The 21491-nt window shown below is 34.0% G+C and overlaps 3 protein-coding genes across 8 annotated transcripts; 2 read left to right on the top strand and 1 right to left on the bottom strand.

The window, feature by feature from the left end:
- Positions 1-535: 535 nt before the first annotated feature.
- LOC110622743 lies at positions 536-2938 on the bottom strand. Its single transcript, XM_021767352.1, has 2 exons — positions 971-2938; positions 536-760 (listed from the first exon to the last, which is right to left on the bottom strand). Exons 1-2 carry the CDS (start codon positions 2936-2938, stop codon positions 536-538), a joined length of 2193 nt encoding a protein of 730 aa, XP_021623044.1.
- A 2104-nt stretch (positions 2939-5042) lies between these two features.
- On the top strand, positions 5043-8932 carry LOC110623030 (ubiquitin-conjugating enzyme E2 variant 1D). 2 transcript variants are annotated; one of them, XM_021767853.2, is made up of 4 exons: positions 5043-5250; positions 6856-6995; positions 7792-7917; positions 8412-8932. In XM_021767853.2, the coding sequence occupies exons 1-4, from the start codon at positions 5202-5204 to the stop codon at positions 8550-8552; spliced, it is 456 nt and encodes a 151-aa protein (XP_021623545.1). In that variant the 5' UTR covers positions 5043-5201; the 3' UTR covers positions 8553-8932. The 2 variants fall into 2 exon arrangements, with proteins under 2 accessions (XP_021623545.1, XP_021623546.1); XM_021767854.2 differs by having other exon boundaries at positions 5047-5235.
- Positions 8933-11627: 2695 nt separating this feature from the next.
- On the top strand, positions 11628-20807 carry LOC110622893 (probable CCR4-associated factor 1 homolog 11). Of its 5 annotated transcripts, none has more exons than XR_006352050.1 (3): positions 11628-12737; positions 15087-15411; positions 19856-20807. XR_006352050.1 is itself a non-coding variant. In XM_021767602.2 (2 exons), exons 1-2 carry the CDS (start codon positions 11860-11862, stop codon positions 15097-15099), a joined length of 828 nt encoding a protein of 275 aa, XP_021623294.1. In that variant the 5' UTR covers positions 11628-11859; the 3' UTR covers positions 15100-19061. The 5 variants fall into 5 exon arrangements, 3 of the variants coding, with proteins under 3 accessions (XP_021623294.1, XP_021623291.1, XP_043815905.1); XR_006352049.1 differs by having other exon boundaries at positions 15087-16664; XM_021767602.2 differs by lacking the exon at positions 19856-20807 and having other exon boundaries at positions 11628-12674; positions 15087-19061.
- Positions 20808-21491: the final 684 nt, after the last annotated feature.

The following is a 21491-nucleotide window of genomic DNA, read 5'->3' as shown; positions in this document are numbered from 1 at the left end:
GTAAAAATGGTAAGGATTGTACCTCTTCTTTAATTGAATCGATCCAATTTGGGATTGGGCAAGAGATTGCTGAAATTTGCCCCTCCCCATCATCTTTCTCATCTCTTCTGGACAAAGCATCAGCCACCACGTTTTCTTTTCCCCCTTTATATTGAATAACAAAGTCAAAGCCCATCAGCTTAAACAACCATTTTTGCTGAGCTGCCGTGGTAATTCTTTGAGTCCAGAGATGCTTCAAACTTTGATGGTCAGTCTTGACCACAAAGGTTTGCCCAAGAAGGTAAGGTCTCCACTTCTGTACTGCAATTATAAGAGCTAACATTTCTTTCTCCTAAGTTGACAAAAGAAGATGTTTACCATGCAGAGTTTGACTGAAAAATGCAATTGGTCATTCCTGCATCAGTATCGCGCCAATTCCTGAGCCGGAAGCATCGCATTCCACAAAAAATTTTTTTGAGAAGTCCGGTAAAGCCAAAACTGGTGCTTTTGTCATTGCTTCCTTCAAACTAGCAAATGTTGTTTCCGCCATGAGTGACTAGTTAAAGCCATCTTTCTTTAACATTCTGGTTAGGGGCCTTGCAATTTTTCCAAAATGCTGTATGAATTTCCGGTAATACCCACAAAGTCCCAGAAATCCCCGTAAAGCTTTTGGCGATGTAGGCTTTGGCCAACTCTGTATTGCTGCGATTTTTTCTGGATCTACAGAGACTCCACCATTAGAGATAATATGGCCAAGGTACTTAACTTCCCTGGTGCCAAACTGCCATTTCTCAATTTTAACAAATAATTGATGAGTTTATAAAATTGAAAACACAGTTTCTAAATGCTGGATGTGTTCCTTCCAAGACTTGCTGTAGATGAGTATGTCATCGAAGAAGACAAGCACAAATTTCCTTAAATGCTTTTTGAATACCTCTTTCATAAGTGATTGGAAGGTTGATGGTGCGTTGGTGAGGCCGAAGGGCATTACCAGGAATTCGTAATGGCCCTCATGAGTGCGGAAGGCTGTTTTTTCAATGTCTGAAGGATGAACTCTTACTTGATGGTATCCTGAACGGAGATCCAGCTTGGTGAAATATTGGACACCCGAAAGCTCATCCAGAAGTTCTTCGATAACAGGTATTGGAAATTTATCCTTCACCGTGTTTTTATTTAATTCCCAGTAATCGATACACATTCGCCAAGAACCGTCCGCTTTTTTGACCAACAGAACAGGAGCAGAATAGGGGCTTTGGCTGGGTTGAATTATTCCTGTCGCAAGCATTTCTGCCACTATTTTCTCAATTTCTGTTTTTTGGTAATGGGGATATCGGTATGGCCTCACTGAAATAGGTTCTGGGTTTTTTAAGGGAATTTTATGATCATGAAAGCGTTGTGGTGGCAATCCCACTGGTTCGGTCATGGTCATGTTGAATTTGGTTAAAAGATCTTGGATTTCAGGGTGCAGGTTTGGAATTTGTGGGATGGTTGAGTCTGATTTCATGATTTGCAATAGGAACCCCTTTTTTATGTGTTTGAGCATCTGCTGCATCTGAATTGCTGAAATGGCTTGATTTGGAGGAATTTGAGAGCCCTGTAAGAGTACCTGCTTTCCATCTAAGTTGAATGCCATTAAAAGCTTAGAAAAATCCCATACAATAGGACCCAAAGTACGCAACCACTGAGTTTCCAACACGACATCATAGCCCTCTAATGGTAGTATATATAAATCAATTGTTATAGACTCTTCTTGAATTAAAATTTGAGTCTGGGTACAAATATCTGGGCTTGATAATTCCTCATCGGAAGCTACCTGTACTTTTAATTTTTTCCTTATTGTTGGCTCCAAACCAGCTTTTCTAGCGAACTCTGCACTTATGAAATTATGAGTACTACCAGAGTCTACCAAGACCGTTCCATCTAATCTGACTACCCTTCCACATAGCCGCAATGTTTCTGGTCCTTCAAAACCAACAATTGCATGTAGGGATATAGCCGGAACATCCTCTGATGAATCCTGCTCTTCTATCTCCATTTCAGTGTCATCATCACTGTCCTCAAGAACTGCTTGAATTGAAAAGAGCTTCTTGCACCTATGCCCAGAGCCAAATTTATCATTACATTTAAAACACAGCCCTAGCCGTTTTCTTTCATTGAGCTCATCCCATGTCAGCCTTTTGATGGAATCTGATGCTGGCCGAGATGGAGATCGAACCACCTGAGGTGCTGGTCGGGTTTGCGTTGGCAGCCCCTTCCCCGAAGCTGCATTTTGTGCTTCATACAACCGGGCAAGAGAAATGGCTTCTGCTAATGTTTTTGGCCGATTGGCCTGAACATCAGTGCAAATTAATGGTGTTAACCCGCTGACAAAACAGCTAACTTGTCTATCTTGCGCCAATCCCCCCACTTTGGCCAAAAGCTTTTCGAATTGCGTCTGATAAGTGTGAACTGTACCCTGCTGTTGCAATTTCGAAAGCTCTCCAAAGAAATCAATCAGCTGATTGGGCCCGTATCGTGCATAAAATCCATCTTTGAATTCTGCCCATGTGACCACAGGATTCTCTTGCTTCAATAATTGGTACCATAGTTGAGCATCCCCAACCATGTGGAAGGAGGCGATGCCCACTCGATCCTCATCGGGGGTATGGTGAAATTGGAAGAATTGCTCCGCCCTACAAATCCAGCTTGTGGCGTCCTCTTTTTCATCAAAACATGGAAAATCCAGTTTGACCATTTTCGGCGCACATGAAGAGGTAGCGACCGAATAGTTGGATTTAATCCTGGATTCCGGAGTCTGTGGTTCAGGCTCAGTGCGCTTCCCTGGAGAAGAGTGGGTAGCCAGCTGATCCATTCTTACGTTCAATTGGGAAAATAGTTCTTCTAATCTCTTCGCAATTCCTTCCTGTCCTCCAGAAAGGGACTGAACTGTCTGCTCCAATTTCTCCACTCTCTGGTCCATCCCAGAGCTCTGATACCACTTTGGTACGAACTGCCTCTTGCTTTTAGAACCTATTCTGGAAAATCAGAAGGTTAAGGAAATAAAGAACAAGAACAAGGTTTAATGGAGGAAACCAAGACCTCTACGTTCAATTGAAACGTAATTGTTATATTTTCTGTCATGCCTTTGGTTATTTTATTCATGAGCTTAAATAGCAGTAATAATTAATAGCTTAAGCTAATTATAAGGAAACAATCCACCTATTATGCAGCAACTAAAACAAATAAGAATAATAATAAAAAACTAACACAAGACTTATTCAAACAAATTATTAAGGCTACGTGTTACTGGATGCTCACCCTAACTGTAACCCGAAAAAATAAGAAGAAAACATTGCATGCTCTGAAAATTGAACTCCACACAAATACAAGGACATGCAAAATCAGATATATATGATACAAGTGAAAAAATAAAAGCACAAACCATATCAAAGTTCATCCACAATCGACTCTGTCAAACTTTAACAAACTAAAATAATTACAAAAAAAGAAATTTAATTTTCTAACAAGATAAATACCATATAAAAGAAAGAGATATAATAGAAATTTTGACTTCTCCAAAGCTTTTTGGAAGTAATAATTATTAGATGTCACATTTCCAAATTACAGTATCCACAAGTATGGGTCTTTTTTTAGCATAAACAAAACACTCCAAAGAAGATGAACAAAACCCAAGACATAATATCGAAACTAATAAACTCAAAAATGCCTCCAATCAAAAAAATATATAAACTATATAATAACAGAAAAAACTCAAAAAGGCAGAAATCTTAACAAATCTCGTTGCTCCCTATATTTTTTTTAAGAGAAATTTACTATTTAATAAATTAGTTATTATATTTAATAAATTTAAAAATTTATTAAAATATTCTTATTTTTTATTTCCGTCAACGAAATAGTTTTTTTATTATATTTTTGTATTAAAAATGAAGAATGAGAGAGAAAAATTTTAAAATTTAATTTTGCCCTTAAATAAAACCATTTATTTAGTTTTTAGATATTATTATTATTAATAAGTCAGTTTTTATATTTTTAAAAATTTATTAAAATTTATCTATCTATTTTTAAATTTATTAAAATATTTTTATTTTTTATATTTGTCAACGAAATAGTCTCTATTCATTTTTTTCAAAGAAGAATAAGAATAATCAAAATAAAAAATGAAGAAGGAGGAGAGGAGGAGGAAGGCTAATAGAAAAAGAAGAAAAAAAAAGAAGGCTTATAGAAGAAGAAGAGAAGGTTTATAGAAGAAGAAGAATCAAAATAAAAAAAAGAAGAAGAGGAGAAGGAGGAAACGTCTAGAAAAAGAAGATGGATAATTTAATAATCTATTATATTTTTAACGGTATAAATAGATAAAATAATTATTTTATTAATTGAAAAAACATATAAAAGTATTTAAATATATTTTTAAAAATATAAAAATTAACTTATTAATAATAATAATATCAAAAAACTAAATAATAAATCTCTCTTTTGCTCTATTGCTACTTTGTCTCTGTGTTTTAATCCCTAGACATTCTTATTTTTAAGGTCTTTAAGAGTAAAGTCTCCCAATTGATATATTGATTTTAAAAAATACTATATTAAAATATTATGAAAATTTTAAAACTCTATTAATTAATTATTTCATTAATTTTTATTATAAAGTATTTTATTATTTAATTTATATAATTTTTTAAAAAATTTAATTAATTTTTTAATTTTATAAAATGTCTCATGTGTATTAAGAATATTTAATTTTTTATAATATTAATAATTAAAATTAATGGATAATAAATTAGTAAAATTTTTAAAATATTAATATTATTTTACTTTTTAAAAAAAAATTAATAAATTAACTAATAAATTTTTTTAATAACTAATTAAATAATAATTTTTTTCCTTTTATTCATGATATTTAATTATATTAATTACTTTTAATTTATTTTTTAAAATAATTATAGTTACTAAAAATTATAATCATCTTATTATTATTTTTTTAAATAATAAAACTAATAAATAAATATGAAAAATATGTAAGCGAGGATTATTATTTTAGTTTTTTCTTTCTTTTTTAATGTGTATCCTCTATTGCCCTCATTTTCTCTCCTTTATTCTCAGCTTTGCCTTCGTCGCCTTCCTTTTCCTAGATTCTCCATCTCTGACCACTCTCTCTTCCTATCTCTCTCATTCTTCAATCAGATCTCAACTAACGCCTTCAGGGAAATTGCTGTGAACCACCCATGACGCTTGGCTCAGGGGGATCCAGTGTCGTGGGTGAGTCCCTTGATCGTATACCTCCATGCCCTTCTTGGGGTTTTCTTATCATTTCTCTGATCTTCTGCTTTTTCTTTTGTTATCTCGTATAATCTGCTCGTATGTTTTTTTTTTATTATTATTTTGATGTTTACCTGATGTGGGTTTTTGTTGGCTTTTAGAATGAGGTGTATCTGTAGTTTTTAGAATTTTGAAGTGTTCGGTGGTTTTTGTTGTGTCCTTTGAATGATTCTTAAATATAAGAAAAATCTGTTTTTTTTGGAAAATTTTTAAAGCAAATTTATGCAATTTAGCTTGTATTGTTGGTGCCTTTATCTGATCGGTTCTATATAATGGAGCTTTTTCTTAGATTATCGAGTGATGGAAACTCTTTTTGATATCCTTAACCACTTCAACAAAGCTGCTCAGTTTTTGTTCTGTGATGATTATAATTGATAACTTGTGTCAGATTGTGAATCTTCTTTTGGGTTGCCAAATTATGCTTTGGATGGATGCTGTTAATTCTTTTATTTGTTTCTTTTAAAGTGAATTGTGGAAATAACTTCAAAATATTTAGTGGCAAGGTGAATTGATTGGATATGGGAGTGTTACTATTTAGCAGCTGCACGACCCCTCCTTCTGTGCCTGATATATGATATCGAATGAAATAACTTGGAATTGGTTATGTTATGTTCTATTGAGTAGAAAATCTTCTTTATCCTCACATGCATGCCCTTGTGCTTTTGCCAGTGAGTTTCTGCGCTTCCACATACCATTCTTTACGTTTATATCAACTTAGCTATTGACTTCTTAGTATTAATAGGGCATGTTTATATATAATGCCCAACTGATACAAGTCATTTTTTTTTATTTATATATGTTTACGGTAAATGTTGTTGCTTAATGTAATTGGTTGAAGTATGAGGTTTATGCTTCTGTTCCATTGATTTTAAGTCTGAATGGTGGATTGCTTTTTGTATATTATTTTATTTATTTATGTTAGGGGTAGATTCAGAAACTAACTTGATGTTACCAAGTTGACTCTATTATGTTGTTGATATAGATCAAGGCTTTAACTAATTGAATTTGCATTTTTGGTTATAGAGTCTAGTAACTATTTTGCCTAATATAAAATGGCATATGGACAGATAGTGAAACAACAGAATGAGACATCTAAATACATGTGTTTCAAAATATTTTGCTAGAAATTATCAGAAGCAGCTATTACTGGTCGTATTCAGACCAGTTAAGTAAATGCATTGAGAATGATATAATAACTTCTCCATGTTTACTGCTACAAACACTGTTTTCTTCTAATAAATTGGGGAAACAATGATTGCTAGAATGAATTTTAGCATATCAAGAGGCAATATGTCAAGGAGAATGGGTTGTGCTGGCGTTCAATTGTTAAAAATGTTTATATGTGTTTTAGTCTAGTTCATGTATAAACCAAGGGGAATGAGAACATTGTTGTTGGTTTATTCAAGAAGGGAGTTTTTAGTTTCCTTCAGAAAAATGATATAGTTAAACAACTTTTTAGAGTATAAATTGGTTTGGTACTTGCAGTCCATTTGTGATTTTCTGTTGCTTAATATTATTGCAGAATCATGTGTGACACTGACTGTTTGAGTTTCTGAGCAGTGCCTCGCAACTTCAGATTGCTGGAGGAGCTTGAACGTGGTGAAAAAGGTATTGGAGATGGAACTGTAAGCTATGGAATGGATGATGGAGATGATATCTACATGCGTTCCTGGACCGGCACAATCATTGGTCCCCACAATGTAATTGTTGTTGTTTGTTTCCCTTTTTTTTTTCTTTTTTTTTTTCCTGTCTTGTGTGTATTGACGAACAATTCCAGAAGATGACCATATATTCATGCATGTACCTACGCATTCTACCTATTTGAATTTGTTGGATTTGATTCATTGCGCATCGCAATTGGCCTATGGCCAAAGACAGCAAAGAAATGTTTCATCTGGATGGTAGTTATGTTTTCAACTTGTATATGCCCAAGGTTCTATATTTTAGGTTACTACGGTCTCAAAACTGTCCATTCCATTTAAATGACTTGGCTTCAACTTTTCTCACTTCTTTTTTGCATCTTCTGAATAGCAACTGGTCTTTAGTGTAGGATACTAGGATCAGGCTGCCTCTTTTTTCCTTTAAGCTTTTTTTTTAATTTTTTAAATTAAGTTTTCCTATTTCTGTGTTGCTACTGTCAGGGGAAGTTATGAAGTCCCAGGTGATCATTTTTCTTCATTCCTTGGTAATTTACATACTAAACTGCTGGATTTGCGACCAAATGTTGATCATTATATTATACTATTAAATGATAGAGTTTAATGTGGTTCATTGTCATGTTGCGTATCAAATTTGAGTTCTAATCTTTTGAGTCCAATAAGCATGTAAATCTCTTCTTCATTCATTAAATTGGAGGGCATACACACTTTATTTTGTTGGTGAATTTATGTGATTTGCACTGTGGAATAAAAAGGTTTGCTTTTTATATCTTGTGTATGGCTTCTTACCTATTATAAAGGTTCATAGGTCAACAATTTTCCTTTTTTTTCATGTCAGACTGTACATGAAGGTCGAATTTACCAATTGAAGCTGTTCTGTGATAAAGATTATCCAGAGAAGCCCCCAAGTGTCCGATTTCATTCACGCGTCAACATGACTTGTGTTAACCATGAAACTGGAGTGGTATGGTTATATTAAGGAGCTTCTATTATGTGTTATGTCTCAATTTTATTCGACTTCTTCATTTTGAGTTGTGGGCAATGGTATATGTACTTTATTATGTTCCCTTGATTCCTGTTGTCTGCTGGATAGAAGTACTTCCGATAGTTACAACAACATTCATTGCAATCTCTTATACCCTTTGTTTGGCATGATTAATTTTGTAAGATAAGAATTCAAATGAATTCTTATAAAATTAGGCATGATTTTAAATAATTTAATTTTTTCATTCCAAACAAGAGACTTGCAAGAAAATAAATCAATTGAATTAAATTCTTGCAAAATTTTTGATTCCAAATAGAGGAATACTGTTGCCTTCTATATGAAACTACTATTGTTATATCATGGGAGGTTTAGTCCATTTGGCTACCGTATTGTTTGGTAATTAAGCTGAAGTGTACTTCTATAAGAATTTGAGAATATCCATTTGTTGACTTAATGTCATCGGAATGCTCCAGGTTGAACCGAAAAAGTTCGGACTTCTTGTGAATTGGCAGCGGGAGTACACTATGGAGGATATACTGACACAGCTGAAGAAGGAAATGGCAGCCCCGCACAACCGAAAGCTAGTCCAGCCTCCTGAGGGTACCTACTTCTAGCTTTCAAGATCATATAGATATATATCATATTGCTTTTGCAATATGCAATATATAGTTTGTACTCCTGTGTTGATCTGCTGAAGTTTGGAACATACAGGGGAATGCCCTAAAAAAGCTTCTCAAATTACCTCTCCATGGCTTCATTATCATTTTGTTGTCTACTCTTATAAGACTCTGTTCAACGGATGCTGTTTTATTAATGGGATTTATCTGTGTGTCAAAATACTTGGAAAAAAAGACCCATTAAGTAGTATTTTCAGTTCTAGCTTTATTAATGTATGTCAAATTTGTATGACTTGTCTCTTCTTTGTTGTTCTCTATATGCCTCTGGCTACTGAAGAAGCAGCTGCAGGAGTGTTACTGCAGTATTGTATATTCTACCACTGATTTGCTGGAGTACCATGTAGTTTCCTCTTTTTTTTTTGAGTGAATTGCAATTTAGTCCTGTAGTTTATTGAAACCTATACATTAGTATTTGTATTTTTCAAAACCAACTATCTAATCCTTGTAATTTAAGAAAACCAATAAATTAGTCTGTACCATGAAAAACAGAGTAAATTACTATAGTTCTATTATTTTTCAAGAACTAATTTTCTGTATCTGTTTAAACATCAGAGGCTCAATTGTTGAAATGTGTCAAATTATATGGATTAAATTATGAATGGTATAAAAGAGCATTGCTGTATAGAACTAATTTGTTGGTTTTTAAAATTACAAAGATCAAGTAGCTGGCTTCTAAAAATATAAGACTAAAACATAGGTTTCATTAACATCATGTACTAAATTGTAGTTTATCCAATATAGTTTTTTTTAGTATGTCTCTTTCTTGCAGTGTTGAATTCTTAATCAATGGTAAAGTTGGGGATTTTCTTGGCAAGGCAAACTGTTGGGAGGCCTCTGGACTGCATGAATTTGTAATATTGTCCAAAAGTTGAAGTTTGAACTTGGAAACCAAATCCATAATTGTAGTGATTTATGACGAAGAGGATTCCCTCTGTCCATTCTCAGAATATGAGAGAACAGAAAATGGTTTTTTTTTTTTTTTTTTTCTTGATTTTTGAATTATTTTAATAGTCTTCTTAATTTTTTTAATTAATTTTAAATTATTTTAATAGTTTTCTCAATTGAAATTTATTTAATTTATTTTTTAAAATTTTTTACACAATCCATATTCATTTAATTTATTTTTTAGATTCTTTTACATAATTCTGATTCATTTAATTTGCCTTTTAATTTTAGATAAAAATTAATTTATATTTATTTTTTATCTATTAATTTGATTATATATATTTGTGTTCTTTTTTGAAATGCCATATTTTTTTAAAAAAAATAAAAGTTTATTTACTTATAAGAAAAACAAAATATTTAAATTTTCTATCATAAAAAGTTGTAATAACAAATCTAAAAACTCTAGAATTTAAGAATATTTATTAATCATATAAATAATTAACTTATAAAATATTTTTTAATTTATTTTTATGATTTTTTAAATAATTTTAATATTCTTATTTTTTTATTGATCCACCTATATATATTTTGTATTCATTATTGATAAAATTTAGGTTCGTTTAATTTGTTTTTTAAATTTTTTTTACACTTCATATTTTCACCATTTAGATTCATTTAATTTGTTTTCTAAATTTTTAATAAAAATTAATTTACATTTATTTATTAATTTTATTTTAAAAAATATGTATATGTATGTTCTTATATTGAATTCACATAATTTGAAGTAGTATATTTTTTTCATGAAAATTCAGCATAACAAAAATAACAATAAACCTACAAAATCTTAGGATTTAAGAATATTTATTAATTATATAAATAGTTAACATATAAAATATTTTTTAATTAATTAAAAATTATTATTATATAATTATGAAAATAATTATATTACATAAATTTTTAATAAATAAATTCTATTTTTATAAATTATTATAATATTATAAATTAAAAATATAATATGAACTGTGGCGATTTAATTAATAATAAAATTTATTTATAATTTTTTGAGATAGTTTAATTAAAAATTTTGATTTCAAATCTTATAAGAGAAATTGGGATCTTTCATCTTATTTCAATTTCAATGGCTCTAAAAAAAAAAAGTCAGAAGTGATTTATATCTAATAATTTGAGATCCAGAAAATAAAGTTTTACAAGAAGTCTGTAAATTTAGTCAAAACTTAGTTCGTGAGGAGTCTGTTTCTCCTTTTATTTATTTCTTTTTGTCTGCTAGTAATATACAATGAAGTTTCCGTCATTGGACTACGTATCTCTACTGTACAGATATGGACGTACGAGAATATCAGATTTCTGCTACATGCGTAACGGCCACTTGATTCTCCTCTGGCATGCATGCGGATGGTCTTACCAGTCGAACGGGCTGGCCACTTTCCTCCTTCCGGATCGGGCTGGAAGATGGGGTTAAAGCTGAGTTTAGATGAGACCTGATCATTAGACCGAAAAGACTGGACCGACCGTTTTGAGGAATCTAGATGGAGTCCGGTCGTATAGCTGAGCGAGCTGGACCTGACTCTTGCAAGCGACTTAAAAGTCTTCAGATTATGGGCTGTCTTTATAGGCCTGATCTTAGTCCAGCGTGAAAAAATCCAGCGGTAATCAATATCACTTAATTCTAAAAAAAATTATTTTTTATTATTTATCAATAAAATTAGTTACTACTGTCAACTAGTTTCAAATAATTGATATTTCCACTAACTTTCCATTATGTATTGCAAACATGAAACCGTTTGAAAACAATAACACTAAAGCTTTTCATAATTAGATTTGTTAGTTGGAAATACAATGAATAGTACTCATATTTTTCAATTAGAAATACAATAACCAATTCATTTTACGTACATCAACCCAAATCAAAATTCGCCAACCTATCGTAATTACACGTTAATAGTCAGTCAACATCAACTGATCCTATGATTATAAATTCGTATTTTAAAAAAAAAAAATAAAATAAAGTATATTACAAAGAACTTACATTGACATGACCGTCATTTCAAATAAATAAATAAAAATTGAGCTTATTTATTTATCTTTATATATTTAAAAAATCCTTCGCTCGGCTTGCTTGTACTTTGCGCTCTTAAAACTACCTGCGATTGCCGTGTTTCAAAGAACCGTCTTTCTTCTTCTTTAAAAGAACCTCTCGCGTCGCCTTCTTCCCTCTCCTTCATCGTATATCTATATGATCGTGTTTTCTCTTCAACCAATTAATCAATCAAAGTCCAAAATTAAAAACCATTACGATCTCAGCCGCCATAAGCGAATTCGATCCATCGGATCTTGAACTATGTCTAACGCCGATAAAGCCCTGCCGTCGCCAACCCTATCGAGGAGGAGGCCCGTTGAGGTGCGATCGGTTTGGGCTGATAATCTTGAATCCGAATTCAAGATGATCCGATCATTAGTTGACAGTTATCCGCTGATCTCAATGGATACGGAGTTTCCTGGTATTGTTTTCCGTCCCGCTGCCGATGATCCGTATAATCGTTATCGTGATTCGAAAGCTCACTACCTGAACTTGAAGGCCAACGTCGATATGTTGAATTTGATCCAAGTCGGCCTCACAATTGCAGACCACGATGGCAATCTGCCGGATCTTGGTACGGATAGTTGCTATATTTGGGAATTTAATTTCCGCGATTTTGATGTGTCGCGGGACGCACACGCCTACGATTCGGTTGAAATGTTAAGAAGTCAAGGCATAGATTTCGAGAGGAATCGGCAGTGCGGTATCGAGTCGGTTAAATTTGCTGAACTATTGATGTCGTCGGGACTCGTCTTAAACGACTCGGTGAGTTGGGTGGCATTTCACGGAGCTTATGATTTCGGTTACTTAGTCAAGTGCTTGACTCAGCGAGTCCTACCAGTGGAATTAACGCAGTTTCTTGACACAGTGAGGTTGTTTTTTGGAGATTGTGTTTACGATGTGAAGCATTTGAATCGGTTTTGCGATTTGTATGGCGGGTTGGACCGGGTAGGGATGGCACTGGGTGCCGACCGGGTTATAGGGAAGAAGCACCAGGCTGGGTCGGATAGCTTGTTAACTCTGTATGTGTTTCAGAAGATTAAAGAGAATCACTTCAAGGATAAGAAATTAGAGAAGTACGCCAATGTTCTGTATGGTTTAGAGGTGTTTACATGAATTTGATTGGCTGTTAATTGAATGTATATTTCTCTTTTTTCTATCTTAGAAAGTGGGTTGTTCTACATTGCGGTATAACAGATATTAATAGTAGTCGATTAAATTCTTTTGTGTTAAATCTATATTTATTCTCTCTGCGTTAAATTCCGTAATTTTGAAGGTTTGATGTTGTGCTTGAATTGAAGAATACATATGCTTGTTTCTCATATTAGGTTTGACTTCACATATTGATATGTTAGCTATTACTGTGGGAGTAATTTGACTAGGTAGTTCAAATAATCTGATCAGGGCCAGGGGTTGCATATTGTAGAACCTATTGAAAAAGTTGGCATATAGGATAGGGGTGGATTTATTATGTTATGTGAAGTGTAACTAGGCTAGATATGAAGGACTCTGCTATCTGAAATCTTTGTTTCCTGATTTAGATGTTCAATAATGGATGTTGGCACTTAAATATTACAAGTCCTTATTGTTTAGAATAGGAGATGCATAGTCAATCTGCTGTTTGTAAATGAACATAGCAATTGAATTGTAATCAGCAGACTGCTTTGAATTTCTGTATAGATCATTTTGCTTGCCTTTTTCTTTTAGGATGCGGATATCACTGTATGCTCGATGTAATTCATCCAACCTTAAATCTTAACCATAGGTAATATGAATGCTTTTCCCATTCCAATTGGGTTGAGCTATAGGTTAATTTGTACAGCTGTTAAATTTCACTGCTTTATCTGATGTCACCCTATAGGGAAATAATATTTCTTTTCTTTTCTTTCCTATCCACTCTCTTCAAAACAAAGCAAGCATAAGTCACCCTTTATTTTCTCCAATCCTGCAACTTTAATGTTCTTGGCCTTCTTTACATGTGCATTTGGAGGGATATCTATATACCATCATACCGTAACTTCCTATAACTTCATAACAGAAAATCTTTTGCTACATTGTGGGTAGACAACTGCAACAATAACACCAAATGTGCTCTAATTATGTGATAAATCAAGCACTATACTCAGTCCATAGGTGTGCTTCTAGAAGTAGGCTATGAGAAACTGATGCTATTTCTTTTGAGAAAGACAAGAAAAGAAAAGAAGAGAAAAAGTAGAGGAAAGTTCTTGCATCATTCTTAATTCCAATTTTGGTCTTTCTAGACTGCACTGTTTTGAACCCACAGCAAATTGTTGGAGACGTTGGAGCACTAACTGAAATGGGGGAGACAGTAGAAGTGGTGAAGTCTCCAATAAAAGGGGTCTTAGTATCAACATCATGGAATGATATCCAGGCTTGTTTGCATGCCATAGTAAGATTTTGAAGAGGAGGTTTGGATTGTCCTAACCTAACTTGGTAGACTTACAATTTTTTTTTTTCTTTTTTTATGTTTTGGAAACTGAGTTGCCATTTATAACCAGACTGTTGGTTTTAACTAGTAAGCATGATTGTTTAATATTTTCATGTCGAAAGCTGATTGCCATTTTCTATGATCCAACATATCAGTGTCTCCTATGTTAATTCTTTGCTTAACTGTTACTATGTCCTTCCTTAATCCCTTGATTTGAATTTCTATTACATCCTATTGTTTGCCTTTTTCCTTCTGGGATTCTGAATTCAGATATCTCTATATATTCAATGTAATTCATCCAACCCTTAAATGCTTGAGGGCCATATGAATCCTTTTCCTTTATTCCAAGCAGGTTGGGCTAATTATGTAGAAATTTCCACAGCTTTTAAATTTCACTGCTTTATCTCATGTCACCCTAGAGGGAAATAGTATTTCTTTTCTTTTCTGTCCACTTCCTTCAAAACAAAGCAAGTCTACCCTTTATTTTCTTCGCTCCTGGAACTTTAAAGTCTTCGCCTTCTATGCATGCAAATTTTGGCATCAGTGTTGATTATACCAAATTTTTGCTGATTATGCCAAAATTCCTTTTGGTACTATAATTTCATATGCACGTTTGACTTCAAATGCAGGACCGCGAACTATTGTGCATGAAAAAAATTTGGGTTCTAGACTTCTAGTTGGGGGAATAGTTTGCACTTTTAAGTATCAGATGCATCGTTTGCTTATAGTATAAATTTGGGATCGTCACTGTTTAGGAAATGTTTTTCTTATATGTAAATTTTCTTATTGGTCAGTATAGGTGTGCAATGGCTGATGTTGGCACTCGAGTCCTGGGACAGGGTAGAAGCTATCATAGTCAATGTGGTGTATGAAGTTTCTAAATAAATGAAACTCTTGAATTGCTAGCATTAGGTTGCTTTCAAAGATGAAATTCTGGCAGTCAATAATTTTTGTTTTACTTAAATTTTTATATTTGTTTGAGCACGTACTCAGACTTTTTTTTTTTCCATATCTTATCGATTACTGCACTTCAAAGCAGGGAAACTGAATAAACATCGAGACAGGGATCCAGCTATGGTGCGAGAAGGGATCTCTTTCAGGGACAAAGTGGCAGCGGCCATGGAGTTAGACGTGGAAAAAGATTTGGCAGAGGAAAATGATGGGATTTTGATGAAAGTGAAGTGGTTATCTCTCTGAAGGGACCTATCCCAGTGGTGGACTTTTCTGATGAATTTGAACAGAGGCTTGCGAAAAGATGGAGTAAAGCTGTGATTGTGAGATTTCTGGGCATGAAGATAGGCTATCGAGCCATGGAGTCAAGATTCCAGACGCTGTGGAGCACTGAGAATTTCAAAATGATTTAGGTAATGATTATTTTCTAATCAAATTCTTCTCTGATGCAGGTCTTCAGTGAGCAATGCTGGCCGATCCATGGATTATCAATGGAAGTTATCTACTGACGTAACCATGGTATCCATCCTTTGATGTGGCCAGTATCGAAATTCATATGGCGGTCGTTTGGATTGTCTTCCAGGACTTCCAATGCATTGGTATCAAGAAAAAATGTTGAAGAGAATAGGTGCTTCTGATGGAAATGTGATAAAAGGTGGATATACACACAACGGATGAAGCTAGAGGGAAGTATGCTAGATTAGCCATAGCAGTGGATTTACGCCGGCCGTTAGCGGCCAAAGTGCAAGTTAGACATAGAGTTGAAATCATAAAATATGAGAATTTGCTTACTATATGTTTTAACTGTGCTAGAGCTGGGAATAAATTATCAGTGTGTCCTTCAAAAACTCAGAAAGATAATGATAAAGCTAGTGCAGAGAATGCATCGAATATGGTGAAACAGCCTCCAGAGGAGGATTTCGGTGAATGGATGCAGGTGCAGTGCCGGTCAAGGCAATTGCCGAAAAGGAAAATCCCTTTGAGCCGAAATCAGTGGATTCAGGATTTCGTTTCAATGCTCTTTTAGAGGAAGGTGTCACAAAGGATCTAAGGAGGAGATTCGGCCCTCAGCGGAAAATAAGAGGAGAGGATTACCAATTAGGAAATCTAATGTGCACATCCGAGAAAACAAAAACTCTTTCCTCAAAATGGGCAGAAATCCAATAAGGAAACAAAAGCGTCTATGAGACATATACGGAAAGATAATACCAATACTAGCAGTACTAAAGGAAGGCAAACGATTGGCTCCAAGGTGTCAAAGTTAAATGCTAGACACACAAAATCATTCGGTTGTGATTCTGCAAAAGGACAACTATCGTTATTATGAGCCCATGCAAAAAAACCCCTTGATTTGGAAATTTTCTTATTTTCACGATAATGTAAATACATGCAAGTGCTCTACGTTAGACCACTAGATTCGTCATATTCCCTCTCGATTTTGGAAAACCTGCCAGAGGGAGTAAATAAGCATATACAATCGGACTATATGAGCTTAGATCACTCCATTCTCATACAATCTGATCAGGAGGCAGTGAAAGAAGCAGACCATGAGAATGATAATTTGTCCACAGATGGACATGATGATAGTAGTTTCGATGAAGAAGAGTACACGATGATAGTAGTTTCGATGAAGAAGAGTATTGTGATCCCTACTTAAATGATTAAGGTACGTGGAGGTTCTTTTCTTTTTGGTTTAAATTTAGTTATTATGTCTATCTTTATATGGAATTGCCAAGGAGTAGGCAGCCTCCCTTTCATTAAGTCTTTCAAGTTGGTGCTCAAACAGTATCGTACAGAGTTGGTGGTTATCATGAAAATTCACATTAGTGGAGTTAAAAGCCGAGAGAGTGATAAAGAAATTCAAGAAATTAGACTTTGCACCCTCTCATAGGGTTGAAGCGCTTGTTACTCTGGGCGGCATGTAGTTGCTGTGGAACTTAGATTTGGAATATTGAAATTATCTCAAATAACTTCCATTTTCATTTATACTTGCATATTGAACACAGGCTTTGAGCCGATGTTCTTTATAGCGGTTTATGGTAGTCCTATTCCAAGCCGATGTTCTTTACAGCTGTTTATGGTAGTCCTATTCTAAGTAGACCGAAGCACCTGTGGGTTAATCTCAAAAAGCTATAAGTTAAGGACAATATTCCTTGGCTGGTAGTAGGGGATTTTAATGCTATGACTACAGCAGAGGAGAAGAAAAGAGGTTCAAGGTTTTGGTCAAGTATCTCGTATGACTTTATTTCTTGGATTAATTCTTCGAATTTGTATGATCTAGGCTTTAAGGGTTCTAAGCACAGTTGGCAAAGAGGTCGCACCTTTGAAAGATTGGATAGAGCCTTATGTAATTTGACTTGAAATACTCTCTTTGCTGAAACAATTGTGCACCACCTCCCTCGCTTGCATTCTAATCACAGGCCCTTTTTTATTTGCTTACAAAGCTAACAAGCTCCACAGGTAAATTCTAGACCCTTTAAATTTCAAGTAGCATGATTAACTCATAATTTTTTTTCAGGGTCTCACAAAGAAGGTTTGAAAAGGTGAGGATGATATGATACATAAATTGAATGAGCTTTCCAACAAGCTGAAAAAATCTAGAATCAGGAAGTTTTTGGAAATGTCTTCAAGCAAAAAAGATTATTAATGATCCGAATAGGTTAGATTCAGAGGAAATTGGAGCCCAACTACTCTAACAGACTTCAGAATCTTGAAATAGGAGCTCGATCTTCTTCTCTAAAGGGAGGAGTTCATTTGGTTCTAAAAGTCAAGAGCTGAAACCATCAAATTGGGAAATAGAAATACTGCTTTTTTTTCATGCCAAAACCATTGCTAGGAGACGAATGAATAAAATCGAACTCTTAAGGAATGAGGCATGAGATTGGCTGGACAATCAAGAGATCTTGAAGGCCATAGTATGTTAGTTCTTTCGAAGTCTGTACTCCCTGGATATGCTAAACATACCTCAGTATCCAGTAAGAGGTAAGTTCTCTCAAATTAAGGATTCAGACATGAGTAATTTTACATTACCTGTGTCTTCAAGATATGTCCGGGAGGCTCCTTTTAAGATGAAATCTTAAAAGGCTTCGGGATTTGATGATTTCTAAGCAGGTTTCTTTCGATCACAATGGTTAGTCGTAGGAAACGATCTCGTCAAGCAAGTCAGTACAATTATGGCTGGTCAAGCAAATCAGTACAATTATAATTGGTGGCACTCTAGGGAGAATTTTGAATAATACTTTAATTTCTCTTATCCTGAAAGTCTCTGATCCTGTTACTATTGCGATCTTCTAGATTTATTTTCTTGTATAGTGTAGTATATAAGGTCATAACTAAAGTGATAGCTAATAGATTAAAGCATATTTTGCCTTATGTTGTGAGTCATAACCAGACGAGCTTTGTTCCTGGCAGAAGTATCAATGGCAATATTATCAGAGCATATGAATTCATTCATTTTATGATATTTAAGATAGATAAAAAGGGTTTTCTTGTTCTCAAAGTTGATTTAGAGAAAGCTTACAATAAAGTCAAATGGGATTTATAGATAATACTCTCATCGAGGCATGTATTCCTTTGAACCCTATAACGGTTATTCTTAATTGCATTACTTCAGTCAAGCTGCAACTTCTCTGGAATGGAGGTCTCGTAGGGTAGTTCCAACCATCCAGAGGTTTAAGATCGGGTGATCTCATATCCCCCTATTTCTTTGTGCTTTGCATGGAGAGGTTGGCACACGGAATTATGGAGGGTATGGAGAATTAAAGAATGGAGACCTATTTTTTTAAACAAAGGAGGACTTCGTTATCTCACCTTTTTTTTAGATGATTTTATTCTTTTTGTGGAGGCTTTTGCGGGACAAGTTACGGTAATTAATAAAGTTCTTGACATATTTTGCCTAAGTTCAGGTGAAGAGTGAACAAGACTAAAATGAAAGTGTTTTTCTCAAAGAATGTGAATCTGACAACCAAGAGGACTCTAAGTGATAAGCTGAGTGTGGAAGCAGTTGATGATTTAGGGAAGTATTTAGACATTCCGCTTTTTAGTTTCAGAGTTTACAGAAATACCTTTCATTATATCATTGATAAAATGAGAAAAAAGCTTAATAGTTGGGAGGCAAGTAAACTCTCCCTTGCTGGTAAGGTTACTTTAGCTCAATCAGCCTTGGCCACCATACCCTCTTACACCTTGCAGACTCTGTTACTTTCTATTTTTGTGTGTGAGGAGATGATAAAATGTGCCGCCAATTTATTTGAGGAAGTACTAGTACCAGGAGAAAGGTTAATTTGGTTCCTTGGGAGCATGTCATTCGTCATAAGGATATGGGTGGCTTGGGTTTTAAAAGTGCAAAGATTATGAACACAACTTTCCTCTTAAAATTTGCATGGACTCTTCAAACTGACATGCAAGTGTTTCGGGCTAAAATTATCAAAGCATAAATTGTGCTCAAGGAATATAGACATTATCCAGAAATGCAGAAAAGAGTCTAACCTTTAAAAAAGGATGAGGGAAGTCTGGGGAATGCTTCAAGAGAGTACCAAGTGGAATATTGGTGATGGGAGTCGGGCAAGATTCTGAGAAGATGTGTGGCTTCCCTTAGGAAGAAAGCTGAAGGAGTTCACAAGAAGGATGATAAATGGAAAAAAAAAAAAAAAAAAACTAATGTTCTGATACGACATTACGTGACTAGAGATTGAAATTGGAATTGGCGATAGCTCAATGATTTTTTACCCACCTTAGTGATACTTGAGGTGGCTAATGTCCTAGCTCCTCGATCAGATAATAAAAGGGATAACCCTGTTTGGAAACACTCTAGTTCAGGTTTATTTACCACTAAATCTACTTATCAATGTCTTGCAGGTTTTGCTCATGGAACCTAGGAGCGGGAATGGAGTTTGGTTTGGAAGTGGCCTGATCCCCAAAGGATAAGACTTTTCTTATGGTTGGTTATGAATAAATGCCTGCTCAGTAACGAGGAAACGAGCAAGGAGGCGCTCGAGTGCAACAACGATTTGTGGGGTTTGTTCACTCGCCATAGAGAATGTGATGCATGCGCTACGAGATTGCACTATGGCTAAAGCAATATGGTTGAACCTGCTACCATCAGGATTGAAGAGAAGTTTCTTTACATCGGCAAATGAAGGGAAAGATTGGCTCGAGAGCACCCTACATGACATCTCTAGATACAAAGATGACATAACTTGAAGCGTTGTTTTTGGGTGGCAGCTTATTACATTTGACAAAGGCGAAATCATATCATCTTTCAATCGGAGGAGATAAGTAACTCCATCTTCAATATTATCCTTTACAGAGGAGTAAAATAATGATAGAGCCAATGCAAATAAAATGGTCCATTTTGGAGGAAGGTTTTGACAAATTAAACGTTGATGGCTTAAGGAGTGATAAAGAGAACTGGGCCTATGGGAGAGGCCTTCTTCGAGATGCTCAAGGCAAGTGGTTAGGAGGATTTATGGCCTCCTTTGATTACATGACAGTGTTAAAAGCAGAATCGAGAGCTTTGCTAGTAGATATGCATCTTGCTAATACATAGGGGCTCAAGAACCTAGTGGTCGAATCAGATTGCAAAGAAACAGTGGACCTCATATAATCATTGCCCGCAAGAGCTGGAAAATACAGTATTAGAAATCTAGAAACTCTATAAGTTAGGTCATATACGTAGAGAGGAAAATATTTATGCGACAAAATGGCTCAACTTGCTAAAGCTTACTTGAGATGCATGTAGACTCGGGAAGAATTCCTAAAGATCTTCTTTTCTGGTTAGAAAGAGATTATGTTGGTGGTAGTGTGTTCAGCTTTGATCTGTTTTGAGTTTTAAGCTCTTTTCTTTTTTCACTATAAAAGAAACATGGAAACTGAAATAAAAATCTTTAAAGAACGTATTTTAAATTTAATAAGATTATTTTTTTAAAAAAAATTAAATAAGTTTTTGCAAAGGAATTTAAAATTTTAATTTATTTTAAAATAAAATTCTTTTAAATTTAAAAAAAAAATTCTTTACTTCAAACAAGAAATTTTTATAAAAAAATTAATTAAATTAAATTTTTATGAAATTTTTTATTTCAAATTGCAGATCAATATATAATATATAAAATGAGAATTGAAATTATCTAAAGAAATCAATTATCTGCAATTATATAATATATAAAATGAGAATTGAAATTATCCAAAGAAATCAATTATGTTAGAATTCTTAATCTTTTTAAATTAAGGAAAATATGTATTCATATAGATATTAATCAACTCATTATCCAATTCTATTTAAATATGCTCTATATATATAAATGCTTAAATTATCAATCCCTTTAAATAAAATTTTCATTTATATCCTTAACTATTTTTAAAGAAAAAGTAAATTAAATAGCGTTTGAATCTTGAAATATTCAATTTGATCCCCTTTCATATTACATTTTATTTCCTCACCTTTTAGGAAATTAACATTGTACCTCAAACTTTCAATGAAACAACATTTTAGTCA

The sequence above is a fragment of the Manihot esculenta genome, chromosome 9, assembly GCF_001659605.2.
Source record: "Manihot esculenta cultivar AM560-2 chromosome 9, M.esculenta_v8, whole genome shotgun sequence".
Classification (NCBI taxonomy): domain Eukaryota; kingdom Viridiplantae; phylum Streptophyta; class Magnoliopsida; order Malpighiales; family Euphorbiaceae; genus Manihot; species Manihot esculenta.
This window is presented reverse-complemented; position numbering and strand designations above follow the sequence as displayed.

Coding starts and splice junctions, on each gene's coding strand:
- LOC110622743 (XM_021767352.1), bottom strand. CDS start 2,938: ATGGACCAGAGAGTGGAGAAATTGGAGCAGACAGTTCAGTCCCTTTCT. Junction 761..970: donor AGGGCCATTACGAATTCCTG/GTAATGCCCTTC, acceptor GAGAAATGGCAG/TTTGGCACCAGGGAAGTTAA.
- LOC110623030 (XM_021767853.2), top strand. CDS start 5,202: ATGACGCTTGGCTCAGGGGGATCCAGTGTCGTGGGTGAGTCCCTTGAT. Junction 5,251..6,855: donor CGTGGGTGAGTCCCTTGATC/GTATACCTCCAT, acceptor GTTTCTGAGCAG/TGCCTCGCAACTTCAGATTG. Junction 6,996..7,791: donor CAATCATTGGTCCCCACAAT/GTAATTGTTGTT, acceptor TTTTCATGTCAG/ACTGTACATGAAGGTCGAAT.
- LOC110622893 (XM_043959970.1), top strand. CDS start 11,860: ATGTCTAACGCCGATAAAGCCCTGCCGTCGCCAACCCTATCGAGGAGG.